The sequence below is a fragment of the Nerophis lumbriciformis genome, linkage group LG05 (genome assembly GCF_033978685.3).
Source record: "Nerophis lumbriciformis linkage group LG05, RoL_Nlum_v2.1, whole genome shotgun sequence".
NCBI lineage: Eukaryota > Metazoa > Chordata > Actinopteri > Syngnathiformes > Syngnathidae > Nerophis > Nerophis lumbriciformis.
In genome coordinates, this window is record NC_084552.2 from 60020640 (window position 1) to 60043268 (window position 22629).

General features: G+C 39.3%; 1 protein-coding gene across 2 annotated transcripts; it reads left to right on the top strand.

Annotated features, from left to right (window-relative positions):
• Positions 1–1789: 1789 nt before the first annotated feature.
• LOC133606181 (suppressor APC domain-containing protein 2-like) lies at positions 1790–21130 on the top strand. Of its 2 annotated transcripts, none has more exons than XM_072913307.1 (5): positions 1790–1876; positions 7198–7328; positions 10823–10984; positions 11060–11215; positions 20836–21130. In XM_072913307.1, exons 2-5 carry the CDS (start codon positions 7221–7223, stop codon positions 21037–21039), a joined length of 630 nt encoding a protein of 209 aa, XP_072769408.1. In that variant the 5' UTR covers positions 1790–1876; positions 7198–7220; the 3' UTR covers positions 21040–21130. The 2 variants fall into 2 exon arrangements, with proteins under 2 accessions (XP_072769408.1, XP_072769409.1); XM_072913308.1 differs by lacking the exon at positions 20836–21130 and adding an exon at positions 15715–15869.
• Positions 21131–22629: the final 1499 nt, after the last annotated feature.

The window sequence follows — 22629 nt, forward strand, 5'->3', positions numbered from 1 at the left end:
GTGTGCAAAACAGTAATTAAAGCGAAGGGTGGCTATTTTGAAGAAACACTTGGCTTGGTACTTTTAATTAGAGATATCCGATAATGGCTTTTTTTGATATTCTAGTTTCTTCCAAATAGCCACCCTTTGCTCTGATTACTTTTTCGCACACTCTTGGCATTCTCTTGATGAGCTTCAAGAGGTAGTCACCTGAAATGGTTTTCACTCATCGAGAGAATGCCAAGAGTGTGCAAAACAGTAATTAAAGCAAAGGGTGGCTATTTTGAAGAAACACTTGGCTTGGTACTTTTAATTAGAGATATCCGATAATGACTTTTTTTTTTAATATTCTAGTTTCTTCAAAATAGCCACCCTTTGCTCTGATTACTTTTTCGCACACTCTTGGCATTCTCTTGATGAGCTTCAAGAGGTAGTCACCTGAAATGGTTTTCACTCATCGAGAGAATGCCAAGAGTGTGCAAAACAGTAATTAGAGCAAAGGGTGGCTATTTTGAAGAAACACTTGGCTTGGTACTTTTAATTAGAGGTATCCGATAATGGCTTTTTTAAAATATTCTAGTTGTTTTTTTTATATTTACATTATTTATATAAGTATGTGTTTGTATTATTGACTTAAAACACCTTTAACTACGTTTATTGTTTCGATCAGGTTTACGTATTGATTCATTTAGAATTTCGACAAAATAACTGATTGTAACTAAACATCTATGTACTTAGTTATGTACTTAACAAAAAAAGGTGAAATAACTGAAAACATCTTTTCTATTCTAGTTTCTTCAAAATAGCCACCATTTGCTCTGATTACTTTTTCGCACACTCTTGGCATTCTCTTGATGAGCTTCAAGAGGTCAGATGTCCGATAATGGCTTTTTTGCCGATATCCGATATCCCGATATTGTCCTACTCTTAATTACCGATACCGATATATACAGTCGTGGAATGAACACATTATTATGCCTAATTTTGTTGTGATGCCCCGCTGGATGCATTAAACAATGTAACAAGGTTTTCCAAAATAAATCAACTCAAGTTATGGAAAAAAAAATGCCAACATGGCACTGCCATATTTATTATTGAAGTCACAAAGTGCATTATTTTTTTTAACATGCCTCAAAATTGGAATTTGGGACATGCTCTCCCTGAGAGAGCATGAGGTGGTTGGGGTTGAGGTGGGGGGGTAGCGGGGGGTGTATATTGTAGCGTCCCGGAAGAGTTAGTGCTGCAAGGGGTTTCTGGGTATTTGTTCTGTTGTGTTTATGTTGTGTTACGGTGCGGATGTTCTCCCGAAATGTGTTTGTCATTCTTGTTTGGTGTGGGTTCACAGTGTGGCGCATATTTGTAACAGTGTTAAAGTTGTTTATACGGCCACCCTCAGTGTGACCTGTATGGCTGTTGACCAAGTATGAATGGCATTCACTTGTGTGTGTGTAAAGCCGTAGATATTATGTGACTGGGCCGGCATGCAAAAGCAGTGCCTTTAAGGTTTATTGGCGCTCTGTACTTCTCCCTACGTCCACTGGGCGGCGTTTTCAAAAGTCATACATTTTACTTTTTGAAACCGATACCGATAATTTTGAAACCGATACCGATAATTTCCGATATTACATTTGAAAGCATTTATCGGCCGATAATATCGGACATCTCTACTTTTAATAAACTTTAGTATTTGAGATTTTGGTAACTCACACACCAGCAAGTCTAAGAGTGTTGTAGTTGTACTGTTGTCTTTTCCATTTGCTTCAATGCATTCAGGAATCTTGTTTTTGTGTGTTACATAATCGACTCAGAGTCCTCAATGAGCAGAGCGTGGGCCAAAGTTATTCAACACAGAGGCGACGCCCGAATTGCACCTTTTTCCCGCCTCTTTCAAACTGAGGTAACGTATGAGTGGCTTCTGTGTGTGTGTGTGTGTGTGTGTGTGTGTGTGTGTGTGTGTGTGTGTGTGTGTGTGTGTGTGTGTGTGTGTGTGTGTGTGTGTGTGCGTGTGTGTGTGTGTGCTGGTGGTTTTGGAAAGTGTGAGTGAATGTGGTTGTGACATGAGTGTGTGCATACAGGAAGTAACAAGGGGTCCTTTCTTAGCCACAAAGCTGTAGTAGGCGACCAAAGCAGGCCTGTAATAGGAAGTGAGTATTTGTATTATCAACGACATCATAAAATAAAAAATGTCGCTCGGAGGAGGAGCACATTCACAGAGTGTGGGACAAGGTTGTGAACCTCCCCCTTAGTGGGGCCACGGGGGAGAATCCTCATTAAGTGTAAGGGGCCGCTGGAAGGGTAGATAATACACTTCCCCACATGCTCAAGTATAATATTATATACAAACCCCGTTTCCATATGAGTTGGGAAATATAAACGGAATACAATGATTTGCAAATCATTTTCAACCCATATTCAGTTGAATATGCTACAAAGACAACATATTTGATGTTCAAACTGATAAACATTGTTTTTGCTTGCAAATAATCATTAACTTTAGAATTTGATGCCAGCAACACGTGCCAAAGTAGTTGTTACATGGCCTTTCCTTTTAACAACACTCAGTAAACGCTTGGGAACTGAGGAGACACGTTTTTGAAGCTTCTCAGGTGGAATTCTTTCCCATTCTTGCTTGATGTACAGCTTCAGTTGTTCAACAGTCCGGGGGTCTCCGTTGTGGTATTTTAGGCTTCATAATGCGCCACACATTTTCAATGGGAGACAGGTCTGGACTACAGGCAGGCCAGTCTAGTACCCGCACTCTTTTACTATGAAGCCACGTTGATGCAACACGTGGCTTGGCATTGTCTTGCTGAAATAAGCAGGGGCGTCCATGGTAACGTTGCTTGGATGGCAACATATGTTGCTCCAAAAACCTGTATGTACCTTTCAGCATTAATGGCGCCTTCACAGATGTGTAAGTTACCCATGTCTTGGGCACTAATACACCCCCATACCATCACAGATGCTGGCTTTTCAACTTTGCGCCTATAACAATCCGGATGGTTCTTTTCCTCTTTGACGTCCACAGTTTCCAAAAACAATTTGAAATGTGGACTCGTCAGACCACAGAACACTTTTCCACTTTGCATCAGTCCATCTTAGATGAGCTCAGGCCCAGCGAAGCCGACGGCGTTTCTGGGTGTTGTTGATATACGGTTTTTGGCTTGCATAGGAGAGTTTTAACTTGCACTTACATATGTAGCGACCAACTGTAGTTACTGACAGTGGGTTTCTGAAGTGTTCCTGAGCCCATGTGGTGATGTCCTTTACACACTGATGTCGCTTGTTGATGCAGTACAGCCTGAGGGATCGAAGGTCATGGGCTTAGCTGCTTACGTGCACTGATTCTCTGAACCCTTTGATGATATTACGGACCGTAGATGGTGAAATCCCTAAATTCCTTGCAATAGCTGGTTGAGAAAGGTTTTTCTTAAACTGTTCAACAATTTTCTCACCCATTTGTTGACAAAGTGGTGACCCTCGCCCCATCCTTGTTTGTGAATGACTGAGCATTTCATGGAATCTACTTGTATACCCAATCATGGCACCCACCTGTTACCAATTTGCCTGTTCACCTGTGGGATGTTCCAAATAAGTGTTTGATGAGCATTCCTCAACTTTATCAGTATTTATTGCCACCTTTCCCAACTTCTTTGTCAAATTCTAAAGTTAATGATTATTTGAAAAAAAAAAAAAGGTTTATCAGTTTGAACATCAAATATGTTGTCTTTGTAGCATATTCAACTGAATATGGGTTGAAAATGATATGCAAATCATTGTATTCCGTTTATATTTACATCTAACACAATTTCCCAACTCATATGGAAACGGGGTTTGTATAATATACATCATATCGCTGACAATGTGTATTATGCTTATAGTATTTCTTACGCTTTCACTTTACATTATGCTTTTTGCTGCTTAATTAACAGTATATACATATAAAAGGGCAAGATACTGACCGTGACCTACATACTGACTGGCCACAACATTAGGAACACCTGCAACTGATTAACCGTTGTCGGAAAAAAAAATATATTTGTATGTGTATTTCCAATATCACCACCCCCATAGAGTTAAACACAAGTTCACAATATAAGGCCGTGAATTACATATTTTTACATACATACCTCTCCAACAAGTTGAAAAAGGTGTGTTTTGACTGATTTTAGCTGTAAAACGTGTGTAGGATTAAAAACAAACAAACAATGAGGCTATTTTAATAACAGGTCAGGAGGTTTCCTTGGTTTCGTGTTTTGCATTGGGAAAACAACACAATTATAATACGTCGAGCTAACTGTTCTAGCGCCCTCTGGTGTTCGATAAAAGCATAGCGCCACTCTCTTAAGGAAACATTTGAGCATCAGCCTTTCCTGTTGGTGAACAGTACAAATCACAACTGTGAAGCTTCCCGCTTTACTTACGTAGACAGCGTCCTCTGCTGGTCAATATTAAGAACTACAACTGTAAAGCTGGGGTGAAAAAAGTACGTATAAAGTAGAAATCACAACTGTGAAGCTTCCCGCTTTACTTGCGTAGACAGCGTCCTCTGCTGGTCAATATTAAGAACTACAACTGTAAAGCTGGGGTGAAAAAAGTACCTATAAAGTAGAAATCACAACTGTGAAGCTTCCCGCTTTACTTACGTAGACAGCGTCCTCTGCTGGTCAATATTAAGAACTACAACTGTAAAGCTTGGGAAAAAGTACCTATAAAGTAGAAATCACAACTGTGAAGCTTTACTTAGGTCGACAGCGTCCTCTGCTGTTCAACATTGAGAACTACAACTGTAAAGCTGGGGGGGAAAGTACCTATAATTAATGTATTTATTATAATAATAATTATATAATAAAATAAATAATGTCATATAATAATATTGTTGTTGTTATATTAATTATTATCTAAAAGGGCCTATTTTGCACTAATAAAGTTCACTTAAATTGAATCCATCCATCCATCCATCTTCTTCCGCTTATCCGAGGTCGGGTCGCGGGGGCAGCAGCTTAAGCAGGGAAGCCCAGACTTCCCTCTCCCCAGCCACTTCGTCCAGCTCCTCCCGGGGGATCCCGAGGCATTCCCAGGCCAGCCGGGAGAGATAGTCTTCCCAGCGTGTCCTGGGTCTTCCCCGTGGCCTCCTACCGGTCGGACGTGCCCGAAACACCTTCCTAGGGAGGCGTTCGGGTGGCATCCTGACCAGATGCCCGAACCACCTCATCTGGCTCCTCTCGATGTGGAGGAGCAGCGGCTTTACTTTGAGCTCCTCCCGAATGACAGAGCTTCTCACCCTATCTCTAAGGGAGAGCCCCGCCACTCGGCGGAGGAAACTCATTTCGGCCACTTGTACCCGTGATCTTGTCCTTTCGGTCATGACCCAAAGCTCATGACCATAGGTGAGGATGGGAACGTAGATCGACCGGTAAATCGAGAGCTTTGCCTTCCGGCTCAGCTCCTTCTTCACACAACGGATCGATACAGCGTCCGCAATACTGAAGACGCCGCACCGATCCGCCTGTCGATCTCACGATCCACTCGTGAACAAGACTCCGAGGTACTTGAACTCCTCCACTTGGGGCAAGATCTCCTCCCCAACCCGGAGATGGCACTCCACCCTTTTCCGGGAGAGAACCATGGACTCAGACTTGGAGGTGCTGATTCCCATCCCAGTCGCTTCACACTCGGCTGCGAACCGATCCAGTGAGAGCTGAAGATCTTGGCCGGAGGAAGCCATCAGGACCACATCATCTGCAAATAGCAGAGACCTAATCCTGCAGCCACCAAACCAGATCCCCTCAACGCCCTGACTGCACCTAGAAATTCTGTCCATAAAGGTTATGAACAGAATCAGTGACAAAGGGCAGCCTTGGCGGAGTCCAACCCTCACTGGAAACGTGTCCGACTTACTGCCGGCAATGCGGACCAAGCTCTGACACTGATTATACAGGGAGCGAACTGCCACAATAAGACAGTCCGTTACCCCATACTCTCTGAGCACTCCCCAAAGGACTTCCCGGGATACACGGTCGAATGCCTTCTCCAAGTCCACAAAGCACATGTAGACTTGTTGGGCAAACTCCCATGCACCCTCAAGGACCCTGCCGAGAGTATAGAGCTGGTCCACAGTTCCACGACCAGGACGAAATCCACACTGTTCCTCCTGAATCCGAGGTTCGACTATCCGGCGTAGCCTCCTCTCCAGTACACCTGAATAGACCTTACCGGGAAGGCTGAGGAGTGTGATCCCACGATAGTTGGAACACACCCTCCGGTTCCCCTTCTTAAAAAGAGGAACCACCACCCCGGTCTGCCAATCCAGAGGTACCGCCCCCGATGTCCACGCGATGTTGCAGAGTCTTGTCAACCAAGATAGCCCCACAACATCCAGAGCCTTAAGGAACTCCGGGCGGATCTCATCCACCCCCGGGGCCTTGCCACCGAGGAGCTTTTTAACTACCTCGGCAACCTCAGCCCCAGAAATAGGAGAGCCCACCACAGATTCCCCAGGCCCTGCTTCCTCATAGGAAGACGTGCTGGTAGGATTGAGGAGGTCTTCGAAGTATTCCCTCCACCGATCCACAACATCCGCAGTCGAGGTCAGCAGAGTAAATTGAATCCAAAAAATATATTTCTGTTTTTATCGTAACACTGACCCAGAAACACTTTTGAGTATAAATATAAACATAGATAGATAGTACTTTATTGATTCCTTCAGGAGAGTTCCCTCAGGAAAATTAAAATACTGTGCACGTGATATTTATTGATTATGTGATCTGCCAGTGCACCCTTTTAAATACTTTTTTAAAGAATCATTAATCGATCAAATTGTATTTTATGTATTTATACTTTCGTTCAGGCAACAACAACAAAAGAATACACATTTGTGTGAGAGACAAATGATCTATCGTCCACAATGACACATTCCTGGGAGCGTGTCGGGACAAAGTGCTGCACCTTTGAGCAGAAAGAACATTTATTTAACTAAAAAAAGAATGTTTTTCTCCTTCTGCACTTACGTAACACTCATAACAAGCACTATTTCCCTGTTCATTTGCGTTTGTGCTCATAGTTTTCCCCTTGTCTCTGTCCTGTCAGTATGGATTCAGCAGTAATGGCAGAGACATGTGGAATTTTTCAATGCCTCGCCCTGAGGGCACCATGCAGTCTCTGCCTACTCTCTCTCTCTCACTCACACACACATCTTTTTTTTCTCCTGTGTTGCAGCAGCGGGATGTGTGTTTGTGTCCATGGCGTGTCCTCCAGCTGCTGCGGCCTCCTCCTGCTCCTACACCGTGGTCATCATCCCACTAAAGAGCAGACTCTACGGCCTGGACGCGCTTCGATTCTACTTGTGGGTAAGAGACATGCCCACCACTACATTTGTGTCCTGTAAGCCCACTTGGCGGCACCAGCTTACTATCAAAAAGTGTTTAACATGCAGAGAGAATGTGTTGATTGAACTACATTACCATGTCGCTTATTTTACTGTACAGCATACAGTATGCAAAAGTCAAAGTGACAGGCCAAGCAAGTACAGGCTTGTAAGGAAGCCGTTAAGAAGTGACCAAAAGAACACAGGTGGGTGTGAGCGCACAACCCCAAACTGTGTCTTGTTTATTGATATGCTACTACTCACTGTGCACAATATTTGAATATAATATGGCAGCTGAAATGCTCAAATTTGTATATTGAATTAATTATTGCAACAGTTTAATTAATAGTTTGAAAATAATTTTAATAATCGACATACAATACAAAACATTTTTTTGTCAAATTGGACAATACAACATCCTGAAACTTGAATTGTTTTGAAAAAGAACAGTATTTATAGTGTTCAACAAAAATATGTTACCAAACGTTTTTGTAATAATGTCCAAAATGTAATAAAAATGTATCATTGTTATAATAATACAATTATTAGAATAATGTACCTTACTGTAAACATAGAATTTGCATACTGCGAGACAAATAGAGTATATTAGACACTTTTAGATTGTTTATATGGTACGTGTGTATAAAAAATGTTTTATTCCTATTTATTACATAAAAAAGAAAATCCATTATACATATATATATATATATATATATATATATATATATATATATATATATATATATATATATATATATATATATATATATATTAGGGATGTCCGATAATGTCTTTTTGCCAATTTCCGATATTGTCCAACTCTTTAATTACCGATATCGAACGATACGATATATACAGTTGTGGAATTAACACATTATTATGCCTAATTTGGACAACCAGGTATGGTGACGATAAGGTCCTTTTTTAAAATATTAATAAAATAAAATAAGATAAATAAATTAAAAACATTTTCTTGAATAAAAAAGAGAGTAAAACAATATAAAAACAGTTACATAGAAACTAGTAATTAATGAAAATGAGTAAAATTAACTGTTAAAGGTTAGTACTATTAGTGGACCAGCAGCACGCACAATCATGTGTGCTTACGGACTGTATCCCTTGCAGACTGTATTGATATATATTGATATATAATGTAGGAACCAGAATATTAATAACCGAAAGAAACAACCCTTTTGTGTGAATGAGTGTAAATGGGGGAGGGAGGTTTTTTGGGTTGGTGCACTAATTGTAAGTGTATCTTGTGTTTTTTATGTTGATTTAATTTTTTAAAAAAAAAGAAAAAAGTATATATATATATATATATATATATATATATATATATATATATATATATATATATATATATATATATATATATATATATATATATATATGTCTGTGTGTGTATGTATGTGTATATATATGGGTGTGTGTGTATATACAGGTAAAAGCCAGTAAATTAGAATATTTTGAAAAACTTGATTTATTTCAGTAATTGCATTCAAAAGGTGTAACTTGTACATTATATTTATTCATTGCACACAGACTGATGCATTCAAATGTTTATTTCATTTAATTTTGATGATTTGAAGTGGCAACAAATGAAAATCCAAAATTCCGTGTGTCACAAAATTAGAATATTACTTAAGGCTAATACAAAAAAGGGATTTTTAGAAATGTTGGCCAACTGAAAAGTATGAAAATTAAAAATATGAGCATGTACAATATTCAATACTTGGTTGGAGCTCCTTTTGCCTCAATTACTGCGTTAATGCGGCGTGGCATGGAGTCGATGAGTTTCTGGCACTGCTCAGGTGTTATGAGAGCCCAGGTTGCTCTGATAGTGGCCTTCAACTCTTCTGCGTTTTTGGGTCTGGCATTCTGCATCTTCCTTTTCACAATACCCCACAGATTTTCTATGGGGCTAAGGTCAGGGGAGTTGGCGGGCCAATTTAGAACAGAAATACCATGGTCCGTAAACCAGGCACGGGTTGATTTTGCGCTGTGTGCAGGCGCCAAGTCCTGTTGGAACTTGAAATCTCCATCTCCATAGAGCAGGTCAGCAGCAGGAAGCATGAAGTGCTCTAAAACTTGCTGGTAGACGGCTGCGTTGACCCTGGATCTCAGGAAACAGAGTGGACCGACACCAGCAGATGACATGGCACCCCAAACCATCACCCAACCATGCAAATTTTGCATTTCCTTTGGAAATCGAGGTCCCAGAGTCTGGAGGAAGACAGGAGAGGCACAGGATCCACGTTGCCTGAAGTCTAGTGTAAAGTTTCCACCATCAGTGATGGTTTGGGATGCCATGTCATCTGCTGGTGTCGGTCCACTCTGTTTCCTGAGATCCAGGGTCAACGCAGCCGTCTACCAGCAAGTTTTAGAGCACTTCATGCTTTCTGCTGCTGACCTGCTCTATGGAGATGGAGATTTCAAGTTCCAACAGGACTTGGCGCCTGCACACGGCGCAAAATCAACCCGTGCCTGGTTTACGGACCATGGTATTTCTGTTCTAAATTGGCCCGCCAACTCCCCTGACCTTAGCCCCATAGAAAATCTGTGGGGTATTGTGAAAAGGAAGATGCAGAATGCCAGACCCAAAAACGCAGAAGAGTTGAAGGCCACTATCAGAGCAACCTGGGCTCTCATAACACCTGAGCAGTGCCAGAAACTCATCGACTCCATGCCACGCCGCATTAACGCAGTAATTGAGGCAAAAGGAGCTCCAACCAAGTATTGAGTATTGTACATGCTCATATTTTTCATTTTCATACTTTTCAGTTGGCCAACATTTCTAAAAATCCCTTTTTTGTATTAGCCTTAAGTAATATTCTAATTTTGTGACACACGGAATTTTGGATTTTCATTTGTTGCCACTTCAAATCATCAAAATTAAATGAAAAAACATTTGAATGCATCAGTCTGTGTGCAATGAATAAATATAATGTACAAGTTACACCTTTTGAATGCAATTACTGAAATAAATCAAGTTTTTCAAAATATTCTAATTTACTGGCTTTTACCTGTATATATATATATATGTGTGTCTGTATATATGTATGTGTATATATATGGGTGTGTGTGTATATATGTATATACATGACATGTGTATATATATATTTTTTTTCTTCTTTAGTCCATGCATGTACAGTATACCAAGCCTCCATACAGTTTGAAGTTATTTCTGAACAACTAGTTGAAGCGATGACAGTAAAAGCAGGCTATTATTTATTATTATAGTAGAATGTAGCTCATCATTATAGTATCAGTCAGTGTTTCCATCTTGCCGCTGAGTGATGCTTGTTTTGGCTCGTCATGACGCATTGTCAGCTTCCTGCTAAAGGCTTAGAATACCAATTTAGTGGAAACTTCACTGTCACCATAGCTGCAAATAGAGTACGTGCATGAACTAAATTCAAATCAATGTACTCCCAAATATAGACATAGACTGGACTTTTGCGCTGCCTCATTTAGATTAAGCGTCTAAAGGATCTAGAAAAGGAGAAAGACGCTCTGTGTTGTGGCCTGGAGATTCTGGACAAGGCCCGATGTTGGTACCGACAGCGGCTAGATGAGAACAGGGCCTGGAAAGAGACTAAAAGTGGGGTCAACTCCTGCCGTGAAGGTGCAGAAAAGGTACCCCGCTCTCCTCAAAATGTTATATTAATTGGGAAAAAAAAGAGTTTGACTGTGTTTTGATTCCCCCCACAGGACAGATCTTGCCTGCTGAGGTCTCGCATCGAGCGAGTAAATGCCTCTCTGGGTTCTGTCATGACTGGGAGCTGTGAGTCTCGCACTAGCAGTCATTCTTTACTGGCAGAACGAGCAGACAGCGCCCTCAGGTGGCAACACGCCGTACTTACTCAGGTCAGGGCCAACTCCATTCATTTATTTCTTTTGCTACATAAGACATGCAGAACGTTAGAAACCGCTCTCAAAAATTCTGCATAAAATACCCAATAATGGCAAGATGCATTTTCATTTTTTTGCGAACCTATAAAAAGAAAAACACTTAAATATAACAGCCATATTTTGTCATGTATCCATCCATACCACACATTTTGCAGCCTTAACCCAACTTTGATTCAAATAATATTCTCCCACCCGTTGAAAAAAGTAATATTTTGCAAATATATTAAAAATAAAACAGTTTTTTTCAGCAACATTCTACACAAAATAGACTATAATGACAAGTAAAATACAAATATATATTTGTTTACATATTTATAAAAAAGAAAACTTATAATAACAGCCATATAGTCTGTCATGTACTAATACCCAAAAATTTTGCTATGATGCAGCCTGATCACAAATTTAATTAAAAAAAATAAAAATCACTTATAATGATGAATTTAAAAAAGTTTTTTTTTGCAAACCTATTAAAAAACAATTCAATACAACAGTCATATATTGTTACAACTAGTTTCTGAAATAGCCATGCATTGCCACTGCCTTATACCAAATTTAATAAAATTATTTTTTTCCAACAAAAGTACAAGTTTAAAAAAAAATATATATTATTTTTTGAGGAAAATTTATAGAAAAAAAACTTGAATATAAAAGCCACATAACAGCTTTACTTGTCTCTCAAGTAGTCATAGTTCACCTTCTCCTATGCCACTGTCTTATCCGAAATGTAATTAAATACATTTTTCCCAGCATAATTCGACCCAAAATGGCACATAATGACAAGTTTAAAAAAATTGTTTTAAACACTTAAACAGCCGCAGTTTAACTTGTCTTTGAAGTCGCTATAGCCTCCATTTTGCCATGTTATAGACTTATCACAAATGAATACTTTTTTTCAAGCAGAAGGTTGCACGAAAGGGCATGTAATGACAATTTTAGAAATGCTTCTTTTTTTGCAAATGTATAAATACATTTAAAAAATACCTACATATAACAGCCTGCTAATCTTTCTGCTCTGGTGTATCCATAACACACATTTTGCTATGTTGCAGCCTTATCCCTAATTTGATTAAATTAATTTTTTGCAGAAAGATTCGACACAAAATAACTTATAACAGGTTTAAAACAGGTTTATTAAATATTTTACAAATGGATGTTAAAAAAATACACTTGAATACAAACGCTATAGAAGAGCTTCACTTGACTCTCAATGTTGCTATGTCAATGCCTTATCCAAAATGTAATTTATTTATTTTTTTCCAGCAAAATACTACATAAAATGACATGTCATTTTGTGTCCTAAGTTAAAATAGGTTTAATAATTTTTTTGCAAACTTATTAAATAAAAAAACACTTTTCCAGCAGAAAAAATGAAATAAAATAAATAAAAAACACCTTTCTGCTCTCGTGTATCCATAACACACATTTTGCTATGTTGCAGCCTTATCCCAAATTTGATTAAATTCATTTTTTGCAGAAAGATTCTACACAGAATAACTTATGACAGGTTTAAAACAGGTTTATTAAATATTTTACAAATGGATGTTAAAAAAATACACTTGAATACAAACGCTATAGAAGAGCTTCACTTGTCTCTCAATGTTGCTATGTCAATGCCTTATCCAAAATGTAGTTTTTTGTTTTTTTTCCAGCAAAATACTACATAAAATGACATGTCATTTTGTGTACTAAGTTAAAATAGGTTTAATTATTTTTTTGCAAACTTATTAAATAAAAAAACACTTTTCCATCAGAAAAAAATAAAAATAAAAAACACCTTTCTGCTCTCGTGTATCCATAACACACATTTTGCTATGTTGCAGCCTTATCCCAAATTTGATTAAATTCATTTTTTGCAGAAAGATTCGACACAAAATAACTTATAACAGGTTTAAAACAGGTTTATTAAATATTTTACAAATGGATGTTAAAAAAATACACTTGAATACAAACGCTATAGAAGAGCTTCACTTGTCTCTCAATGTTGCTATGTCAATGCCTTATCCAAAATGTAATTTATTTATTTTTTCCCAGCAAAATACTACATAAAATGACATGTCATTTTGTGTACTAAGTTAAAATAGGTTTAATAATTTTTTTGCAAACTCATTAAATAAAAAAACACTTTTCCATCAGAATAAAATAAAATAAATAAAAAACACCTTTCTGCTCTCGTGTATCCATAACACACCTTTTGCTATGTTGCAGCCTTATCCCAAATTTGATTAAATTCATTTTTTTTGCAGAAAGATTCTACACAAAATAACTTATGACAGGTTCAAAACAGGTTTATTAAATATTTTACAAATAGATGTTAAAAAAATACACTTGAATACAAACGCTATAGAAGAGCTTCACTTGTCTCTCAATGTTGCTATGTCAATGCCTTATCCAAAATGTAATTTATTTATTTTTTTCCAGCAAAATACTACATAAAATGACATGTCATCTTGTGTCCTAAGTTAAAATAGGTTTAATTATTTTTTTTGCAAACTTATTAAACAAAAAAACACTTTTCCATCAGAAAAAAATAAAATAAAATAAATAAAAAACACCTTTCTGCTCTCGTGTATCCATAACACACATTTTGCTATGTTGCAGCCTTATCCCAAATTTGATTAAATTCATTTTTTGCAGAAAGATTCTACACAAAATAACTTATGACAGGTTTAAAACAGGTTTATTAAATATTTTACAAATGGATGTTAAAAAAATACACTTGAATACAAACGCTATAGAAGAGCTTCACTTGTCTCTCAATGTTGCTATGTCAATGCCTTATCCAAAATGTAATTTATTTATTTCTTTCCAGCAAAATACTACATAAAATGACATGTCATTTTGTGTCATAGGTTTAATTATTTTTTTGCAAACTTATTAAATAAAAAAACACTTTTCCATCAGAAAAAAATAAAATAAAATAAATAAAAAACACCTTTCTGCTCTCGTGTATCCATAACACACATTTTGCTATGTTGCAGCCTTATCCCAAATTTGATTAATTTCATTTTTTGCAGAAAGATTCTACACAAAATAACTTATGACAGGTTTAAAACAGGTTTATTAAATATTTTACAAATGGATGTTAAAAAAATACACTTGAATACAAACGCTATAGAAGAGCTTCACTTGTCTCTCAATGTTGCTATGTCAATGCCTTATCAAAAATGTAATTTTTATTTTTCCAGCAAAATACTACATAAAATGACATGTCATTTTGTGTCCTAAGTTAAAATAGGTTTAATTATTTTTTTGCAAACTTATTAAATAAAAAAACACTTTTCCAGCAGAAAAAAATGAAATAAAATGAATAAAAAACACCTTTCTGCTCTCGTGTATCCATAACACACATTTTGCTATGTTGCAGCCTTATCCCAAATTTGATTAAATTCATTTTTTGCAGAAAGATTCTACACAAAATAACTTATAACAGGTTTAAACAGGTTTATTAAATATTTTACAAATGGATGTTAAAAAAATACACTTGAATACAAACGCTATAGAAGAGCTTCACTTGTCTCTCAATGTTGCTATGTCAATGCCTTATCCAAAATGTATTTTTTTTCCCAGCAAAATACTACATAAAATGACATGTCATTTTGTGTCCTAAGTTAAAATAGGTTTAATTATTTTTTTTGCAAACTTATTAAATAAAAAAACACTTTTCCATCAGAAAAAAATAACATAAAATAAATAAAAAACACCTTTCTGCTCTCGTGTATCCATAACACACATTTTGCTATGTTGCAGCCTTATCCCAAATTTGATTAAATTCATTTTTTTTGCAGAAAGATTCTACACAAAATAACTTATGACAGGTTTGAAACAGCTTTATTAAATATTTTACAAATGGATGTTAAAAAAATACACTTGAATACAAACGCTATAGAAGACCTTCACTTGTCTCTCAATGTTGCTATGTCAATGCCTTATCCAAAATGTAATTTTTTTTTTTTTCCAGCAAAATACTACATAAAATGACATGTCATTTTGTGTCCTAAGTTAAAATAGGTTTAATTATTTTTTTGCAAACTTATTAAATAAAAAAAACACTTTTCCAGCAGAAAAAAATAAAATAAAATAAATAAAAAACACCTTTCTGCTCTCGTGTATCCATAACACACATTTTGCTATGTTGCAGCCTTATCCCAAATTTGATTAAATTCATTTTTTGCCACAAAATTCTACTCAAAATACTGTATAATGAGAAGTTAAAAACAGGGTTTATTAAATCTTTTGCCAATTAAAAAAAAACAAAAAACTTAAATATAACTCATTGACTACAATCTAAATTGATTGGTGTTGAACTATTCACACCACATATTTTACTGTGTTACAGCCTCATACAAAAATCGATTAAATGCATATTTTTTTCAGTCAGACTACTTAAATATTACTCAAAATACCCACTTCCGTATGACTTCTGTACTGTATGCATGTCTGTGTCTCTTCAATAGAAGGTGAGTCACAAGAATCAACAGATCTCCATGTTAGAAATGGAAAAAGACGCTCTCCTTGAACAACTTCACGAAGTTCAAGCCCACTAATTGCCAGGTGCACCCGCCCCGTTGCTTGTAAATAAGTATTTAAGTTAATAAATGTAATCAAATCCTGTTTTGTTTGTTAATTGACTGACACATTGTGACTTGCATGACTGATCAAACTACTGAGGTAGTAGAAAATGTGTGCAGTGTAAACATTATGTATGTTGGCTTCCGCCCCTGCATGTGGGCTCTCTGTGTGGACATGCTGGTGGTCCTGCACTGATCGTGATTCTACTGACAAAGCCCATCTTGGCTAGTCATCGTGCAAGTTCACAAGAATCTCCTATTTGGCACTATTCAGCCACAGAATGTTCACAAATCCAACTATGGCGTGAATGTGTTATTGCTTTTTGATGTGATGACATCATTTCAAGGCTAACTTGGAGGGAAGATGTAAAAGTGTGTCACGCTTTAGTGTGCACATTTCCTGCAAGGAATCCGATTAGAATCTCTCGGAAAGACAAACATCCACTATGAAAGAGGCTTTCATTTAAGTAGCTTCGTGCTTTCTGGTCTTCACAGCGCCACTGAACCATCAAGGCCAAGGTACCAGCACTCGGCTATTTGCTGGCTCCAATTCACACGCACATTATTTACAATATGTCACGCCTTTGCTTTGCACAGCTCACCTCAACAACACTTTATACGGGTTTAGGGACAAATATCCTGTGCGCCTATCTGCACATATGTTGACTTTTACTCCATTTTTTTTGGTTTGCCGTTTGGATGAAAATCTGGCGTAAGCACATAAAGGAGAAACAACAGGGTGTTTTCCGGTGGTCTAGGGGTCCCGGATAATGCATTCTTTGAGCGGAAATTATGTACTTTTCAGTTGTAAAACACAAAGAATTGTCACAAATGCACATTTTTGGCTTGGAATTTCCATGTGACTAACACTGGTTTAATATCTCCATGACTATTACTTTTATTTGTATGTATGTATGTATATATATATATATATATATATATATATATATATATATATATATATACATATATACATACACACACGCACATTTATATATATATGTATATACATACATATATATACATATATATATGTATATACATACATATATATATGTATATATACATATATGTATATATATACATATATGTATATATATACATATATACATATATGTATATATATACATATATATTTGTATTTTAGAGCTGTGGTGCCACACGCACTGGTGGGTGTGATCTTAGGAGGAGATCTGCTACCCAGATAACTTTCTCTTGCTACTCGTAGACCAACCCTGACTACAAAACAACAAAAACCTCCTGTCGTTTAGAGACTCTGACTGGTTTTGCAGGACAGTTCTTAAAAATCACCACATTCTACAGAGGCACTATAGACATACTTGCCAACCTTGAGACCTCCGATTTCGGGAGGTGGGGGGCGGGGGGCGTGGTTAAGATATATATATAAATAATAAATACTTGACTTTCAGTGAATTCTAGCTATATATATATATATATATAAATAAAATAAATACTTGAATTTCAGTGTTCATTTATTTACACATATATACACACACATAACACTCATCTACTCATTGTTGAGTTAAGGGTTGAATTGTCCACCCTTGTTCTATTTTCTGTCACTATTTCAGAACACACACATTATACAAATATACATTATAAAATCAATAAGAAAACGGGAGCTCTAATATGGGAGTCTGAATTAGGATCAGAAGTTCCTATATGAACATTGCGCACTCACGTCGCCATTTTGTATGGATTACTGCAGCTGTGTACTGGATTCATTCACATATACAAACTACAACTCACAAACACTTTAGAGTTAGGCTCCACCATCAGAATGTGTACTTAAACTTATAAAGATCACATGGATATTATTCAGTGAGTTGATTCACCAAAACTAACCTGTTATACAGAAGGAAAAAGCACACAGGATGTTTCAATTGTTCACAGACTGGTCGCGCTCATCAGAATGACAAGACACTTCCGGTCTGCAGGTGATAGCATTCAATTGGGAAGAAACGCCCTACTGCCCCGTACTGACCAATGTGAATACTGAAAAATGTGTAATGACAGCTCCAAAAACAAATTCAAACCACAAAATAAAATAAATAAATCAACACAAAAATGTGACACATTATGTGTGGGTCACATATGCATGTACAGTAGATGGCAGTATTGTCCTGTTTAAAAGTGTCACAACATTGCTGTTTACGGCAGACAAACTGCTTTACGGTAGACGCTGTTGTTGTGTGTTGTCAACACGTCACTCAGGTCACTCCCGAAAAACTCCCGAAATTCAGGCGGAGCTGGAGGCCACGCCCCCTCCAGCTCCGCCTGAATTTCGGGAGTTTTTCGGGAGAGAATTTGTCCCGGGAGGTTTTCGGGAGAGGCGCTGGATTTCGGGAGTCTCCCGGAAAATCCGGGAGGGTTGGCAAGTATGACTATAGAGAGCCTATACTGACCATCACTGGTGGTCACTCGAATGAGTATGACGATCCTCCTGGTAGGGGTGTATCCCTTTATGGAGGATGCCTGTGCTTGACTTTGTTTTACGTGGGGAGACTGGTGCACTGACAGTCACCACACGATCCTTGACACTCCACTAACCACGTTTAACCCAGATTCCGATCCAACAAAGGTCTTAACTCATTCTCCTTCTATGCCACATCAATATGGAATGCACTCCCAACAGGTGTAAAAGAAAGTGCATCTCTATCCTCCTTTAAAACCGCACTAAAAGAACACCTCCAGTCAACTTCAACCCTTGACTAACACCCTCCCCCCTCCACATCCCTCCTCCCCGGATTGTAAATAACCAAATGTAAATAATCAAATGTATATACTTGTTCTTATGCTTTCTGAGCTCACTATGTTCACTGCTCGCTGTACAAATCCTACCAAGTCAGACCTACACTGTTTCAATGTCCATTTCTCTGATGATGCAATTGTTGATGACTGAAGTGCTGATATCAACCAAACCCTCCTCATCCCACCACCCGGATTGTAAATAATGTAAATAATTCAATGTATATACTCTGATGATTAACTTGTGTGATGACTGTATTATGCTGATAGTATATATTTGTACCATGAATTGATTTACGTGGACTCCGACTTAAATAAGTTGAAAAACTTATGCGGGTGTTCCCATTTAGTGGTCAATTGTACGGAATATGTACTGTACTGTGCAATCTACTAATAAAAGTTTCAATCAATCAATTAATCCGGTCAGGGTCCAGTGGCATGGAGTCCAAGACGACTGGGTACCCTTTTCTGCTGCAGCCTTCTTGCGCCATCGCAGCCGTTGTGGTAGTTCTTAAATCGTCTTCCGCTTGCTCCGCCGTTGAGGTCTTCGCCGTATCCCTGGCTAGGGGGCAGTCAGGTACTAGGCCTTTGCTAAGGGCCACCTGGGGTAACAGTAGTAAAGGGGTTAACCTCCGAGTGCCCCATAGAGGAGCCTCCACTGCCGGATGCACTTTAACGTCATGCCCAGGACCATACCATACCCCAGCCTACTGACCAACTGCATCTCTGTCTGGACTGGAGCCTGCAGTGCCTCAGACTGGAAGTCTCTGCAGAGAGTAGTGAGGACGGCGGAAAAGATGATCAGGACTCTTCTTCCTCCTATCCAGGAAATCGCAAAAAAGCCGCTGCCTGACCAGGGCTCAGGAAATCTGCAGAGACTCCTCCCACACCCACCAAGGACCATACTTGCCAACCTTGAGACCTCCAATTTTGGGGGGTGGCGTGGTCGGGGTGGGGCGGGGGCGGGGCTAAGAGGGGAGGAGTATATTTACAGCTAGAATTCACCAAGTCAAGTATTTCATATATATATATATATATATATATATATATATATATATATATATATATATATATATATATATATAAAAGAAATACTTGAATTTCAGTGTTCATTTATTTACACATATACACACACACATAACACTCATCTACTCATTGTTGAGTTAAGGGTTGAATTGTCCATCCTTGTTCTATTCTCTGTCACTATTTTTCCAACCATGCTGAACACCCTTTCGCAGGTACCCAGAAAGGTTTCGAGTACCACCAAAAAAACTGAATCTCTGAAGACAGTATAAAAATCTGTGTTAAAGGTGTACAAATACTGTTTGTATAATAAGCATGTTATTTTTTACAAATGAGGGTTAAGAGTTCAGTACTAAAAAAAAAAGAAAAGAATGTGGCTTAAGTACAGTTTTTTAATCGAGCTGCTGCATTTTTTGGTTGGGTTGTTTATTTATTTTGAGTAACTTCTATACATTTCTAAAAGGGGAGGAATGTAATAGTGATCTATGTTTGTCTGTTGCCATCTCCTGGTGAACGTTGGCTGTAGCGTACTGGGGTTACTTTTTGGTTGGCCAACGATTTACGTGGTGTTGCGCACCTGACGTCACTCAGGTCCGCATGGAGCTGGAGGGGGCGTGGCTTCCAGCTCCGCCTGAATTTCGGGAGATTTTCGGGAGAAAATTTGTCCCGGGAGGTTTTCGGGAGAGGTGCTGAATTTCGGGAGTCTCCCGGAAAATCCGGGAGGGTTGGCAAGTATGGGTTAGGGTTAGGGGTTAGGGTTAGGGTTAGGGTTGGGGTTAGGATTAGTGTTAGGGTTGGGGTTGGGGTTAGGGTTAGGTTTAGGATTAGGGTTAGGGTTAGGCATAAAGAAAAGAGTTGGTTAGGGTTAGGGCTAGGGTTGGGGTTGGGGTTAGGATTAGGGTTAGGGTTAGGTTTAGGCATAAGGAGAAAAGAGCGGAAAAAATAAAAAAGAAGGGTGTGCACGGTCCGTCTGTGGTCCAGCGGGGTTAGGGTTAGGGTTAGGGTTAGGGTTAGGGGGTTAGGGTTAGGGTTAGGGGTTAGGGGTTAGGGTTAGGGTTAGGGTTAGGTTTGGGGGTAGGTTTTAGGTAAGGAGAAGGGAATGGTTAGGGTTAGGGAAGAGGGGGGGTGGGGGATATGGGAAAAATAAAGAAGGGAAAAACGGGAATGTGCACTGTCCGTCACAATCCAACGGGCTCACACTCACATCTCATTTAGGCCCCCTGGATGTCTGGTGCCCAATTTGGAGATCCAAAGGAGCTCCGCCCGGTGGCGTTGGGCGAGGCTCCATTTGGGATCCGTCTCTACGACAGTCGCCCGGACGGAAGACCACCCGTGTCGGAGAAAATGCTGAACCAGGTGAGTGTTGGTATTTTTATGCCTAACGATGTTGTACTTGTGTTGGGCGAATCTCCTAGCTAAGGTATTGCCCGTCTCGCCCACGTACATATCGCCACATCGTTGGCACCGAATCACGTACACACAGTTCCGGGTGTGTCGGCCGCCACGGCACAACGGCTGGAAAACCTTGCGGTTGTGGGGGTTCACCAACCATTGTGAGTGGCGGACAAGGGTGTCCCTCCTAGTGGAGGGCGGGTCTCTCAGTGAGCTGACCCTGGCCCTGACCAACAGATCATTCAAGTTGGGGTTCTTACGGTAGGCCGGCACCATGTAGCGCCCCGGCAGCCTCCCGCTACTCTCCGCAAAGGTCCGGAAGTGGTCTTTGACCTTCCTGGCGACCCGCACGGCCGAGGGAGAGTAGGTGGTGATGAGAGGGATCATGTCGGTCCCAGGGGGAGGCCCCTTCGGGTCCAAGAAGACCCTCAACTGCCGTCGGAGGAAGGACCTGGAATAGCCCCTCCCCCTCAGGGCATAAAAGAGGGTCCCCGAGGCCGTCAGGAAGTCCTCCCTTCTGGTGCAGACACGATGAAACCTCAACAATTGGGATTTCACCAACCCCGCGAAGGTATGCTTGGGGTGGAAGCTGCTTTTGAAGAGGAGCGCGTGGGTGTCGGTCTCCTTGAAGAACACCCTTATGTCCAAGTGTTGCGTGTCGGCAAAGTCGGGACCCTTGAATGTCGTGGTGTCCAAAAAGTCGACCGATGTGTTGCTCGTGGTCGACTTGATGGTGATATTTTTATTGTGAGTGTTCAGCGTGTTTAAGAACACGCTGAACTCCTCACTGGAATGGGTCCAGACACCCCAGATGTCATCCAGGTACCGGAAGTAGTGGAGAGGACGTTTTGGGCAGGCGGCCAAGGCAGAGGTCTCCCACTCTGCCATAAAAATGTTGGCATACGCCGGTGCAAATTTCTTGCCCATAGCAGTGCCCTTAATTTGGAGGTAGAAACGACCGTCAAACTCAAAGTCGTTTCTCCTCAAATTAATGTCGAGGAGCTGCAGGAGCTCCTTTTCGGGCCTGCTAACGTCGCGGTACCTGTAGAAGACATTTTTGACAGCCTGTATCCCCTCATTTATATCAATGTTTGTATACAGGCTGTCAATGTCGATGGTAAACAAAATGGCATCTGGGGGAATGCAGACCTTCTTGATTTTATCAATAAAATCATAGGTATCCCTGAGGTAGCTGTCGTGCAGAACGGAAAGCGGCGTCAGATAATGATCGATGAACGCTGCCGTTCTGTACGTCTCGCTGCCGCAGTCAGACACAATGGGTCGCCCCGGAGGGATCTCGTGGGGCTTGCTCCACTTGTCTGGCTCCTTGTGAATTTTAGGGAGCATGTAGAACCTGCGGGGGCGAGGATCCGGCTCCCCCATGAGATACCTATGTTGTTTAAAATTGATACATTTTTTAAGTAGAAGATTATCCAGAATCTTTTCTACCATGGGAATAGTTTGGGGATAAATAGGTTCCGGCAGTGGTTTATAATACGTCATGTCACTCAACTGCCGAGAACCCTCCCATATGTATTGCGATCTGTCAAAAATGACAACAGCACTCCCCTTGTCGGCTGGTTTGATCACAATATGTTTGTTTGTTTTTAGACTATG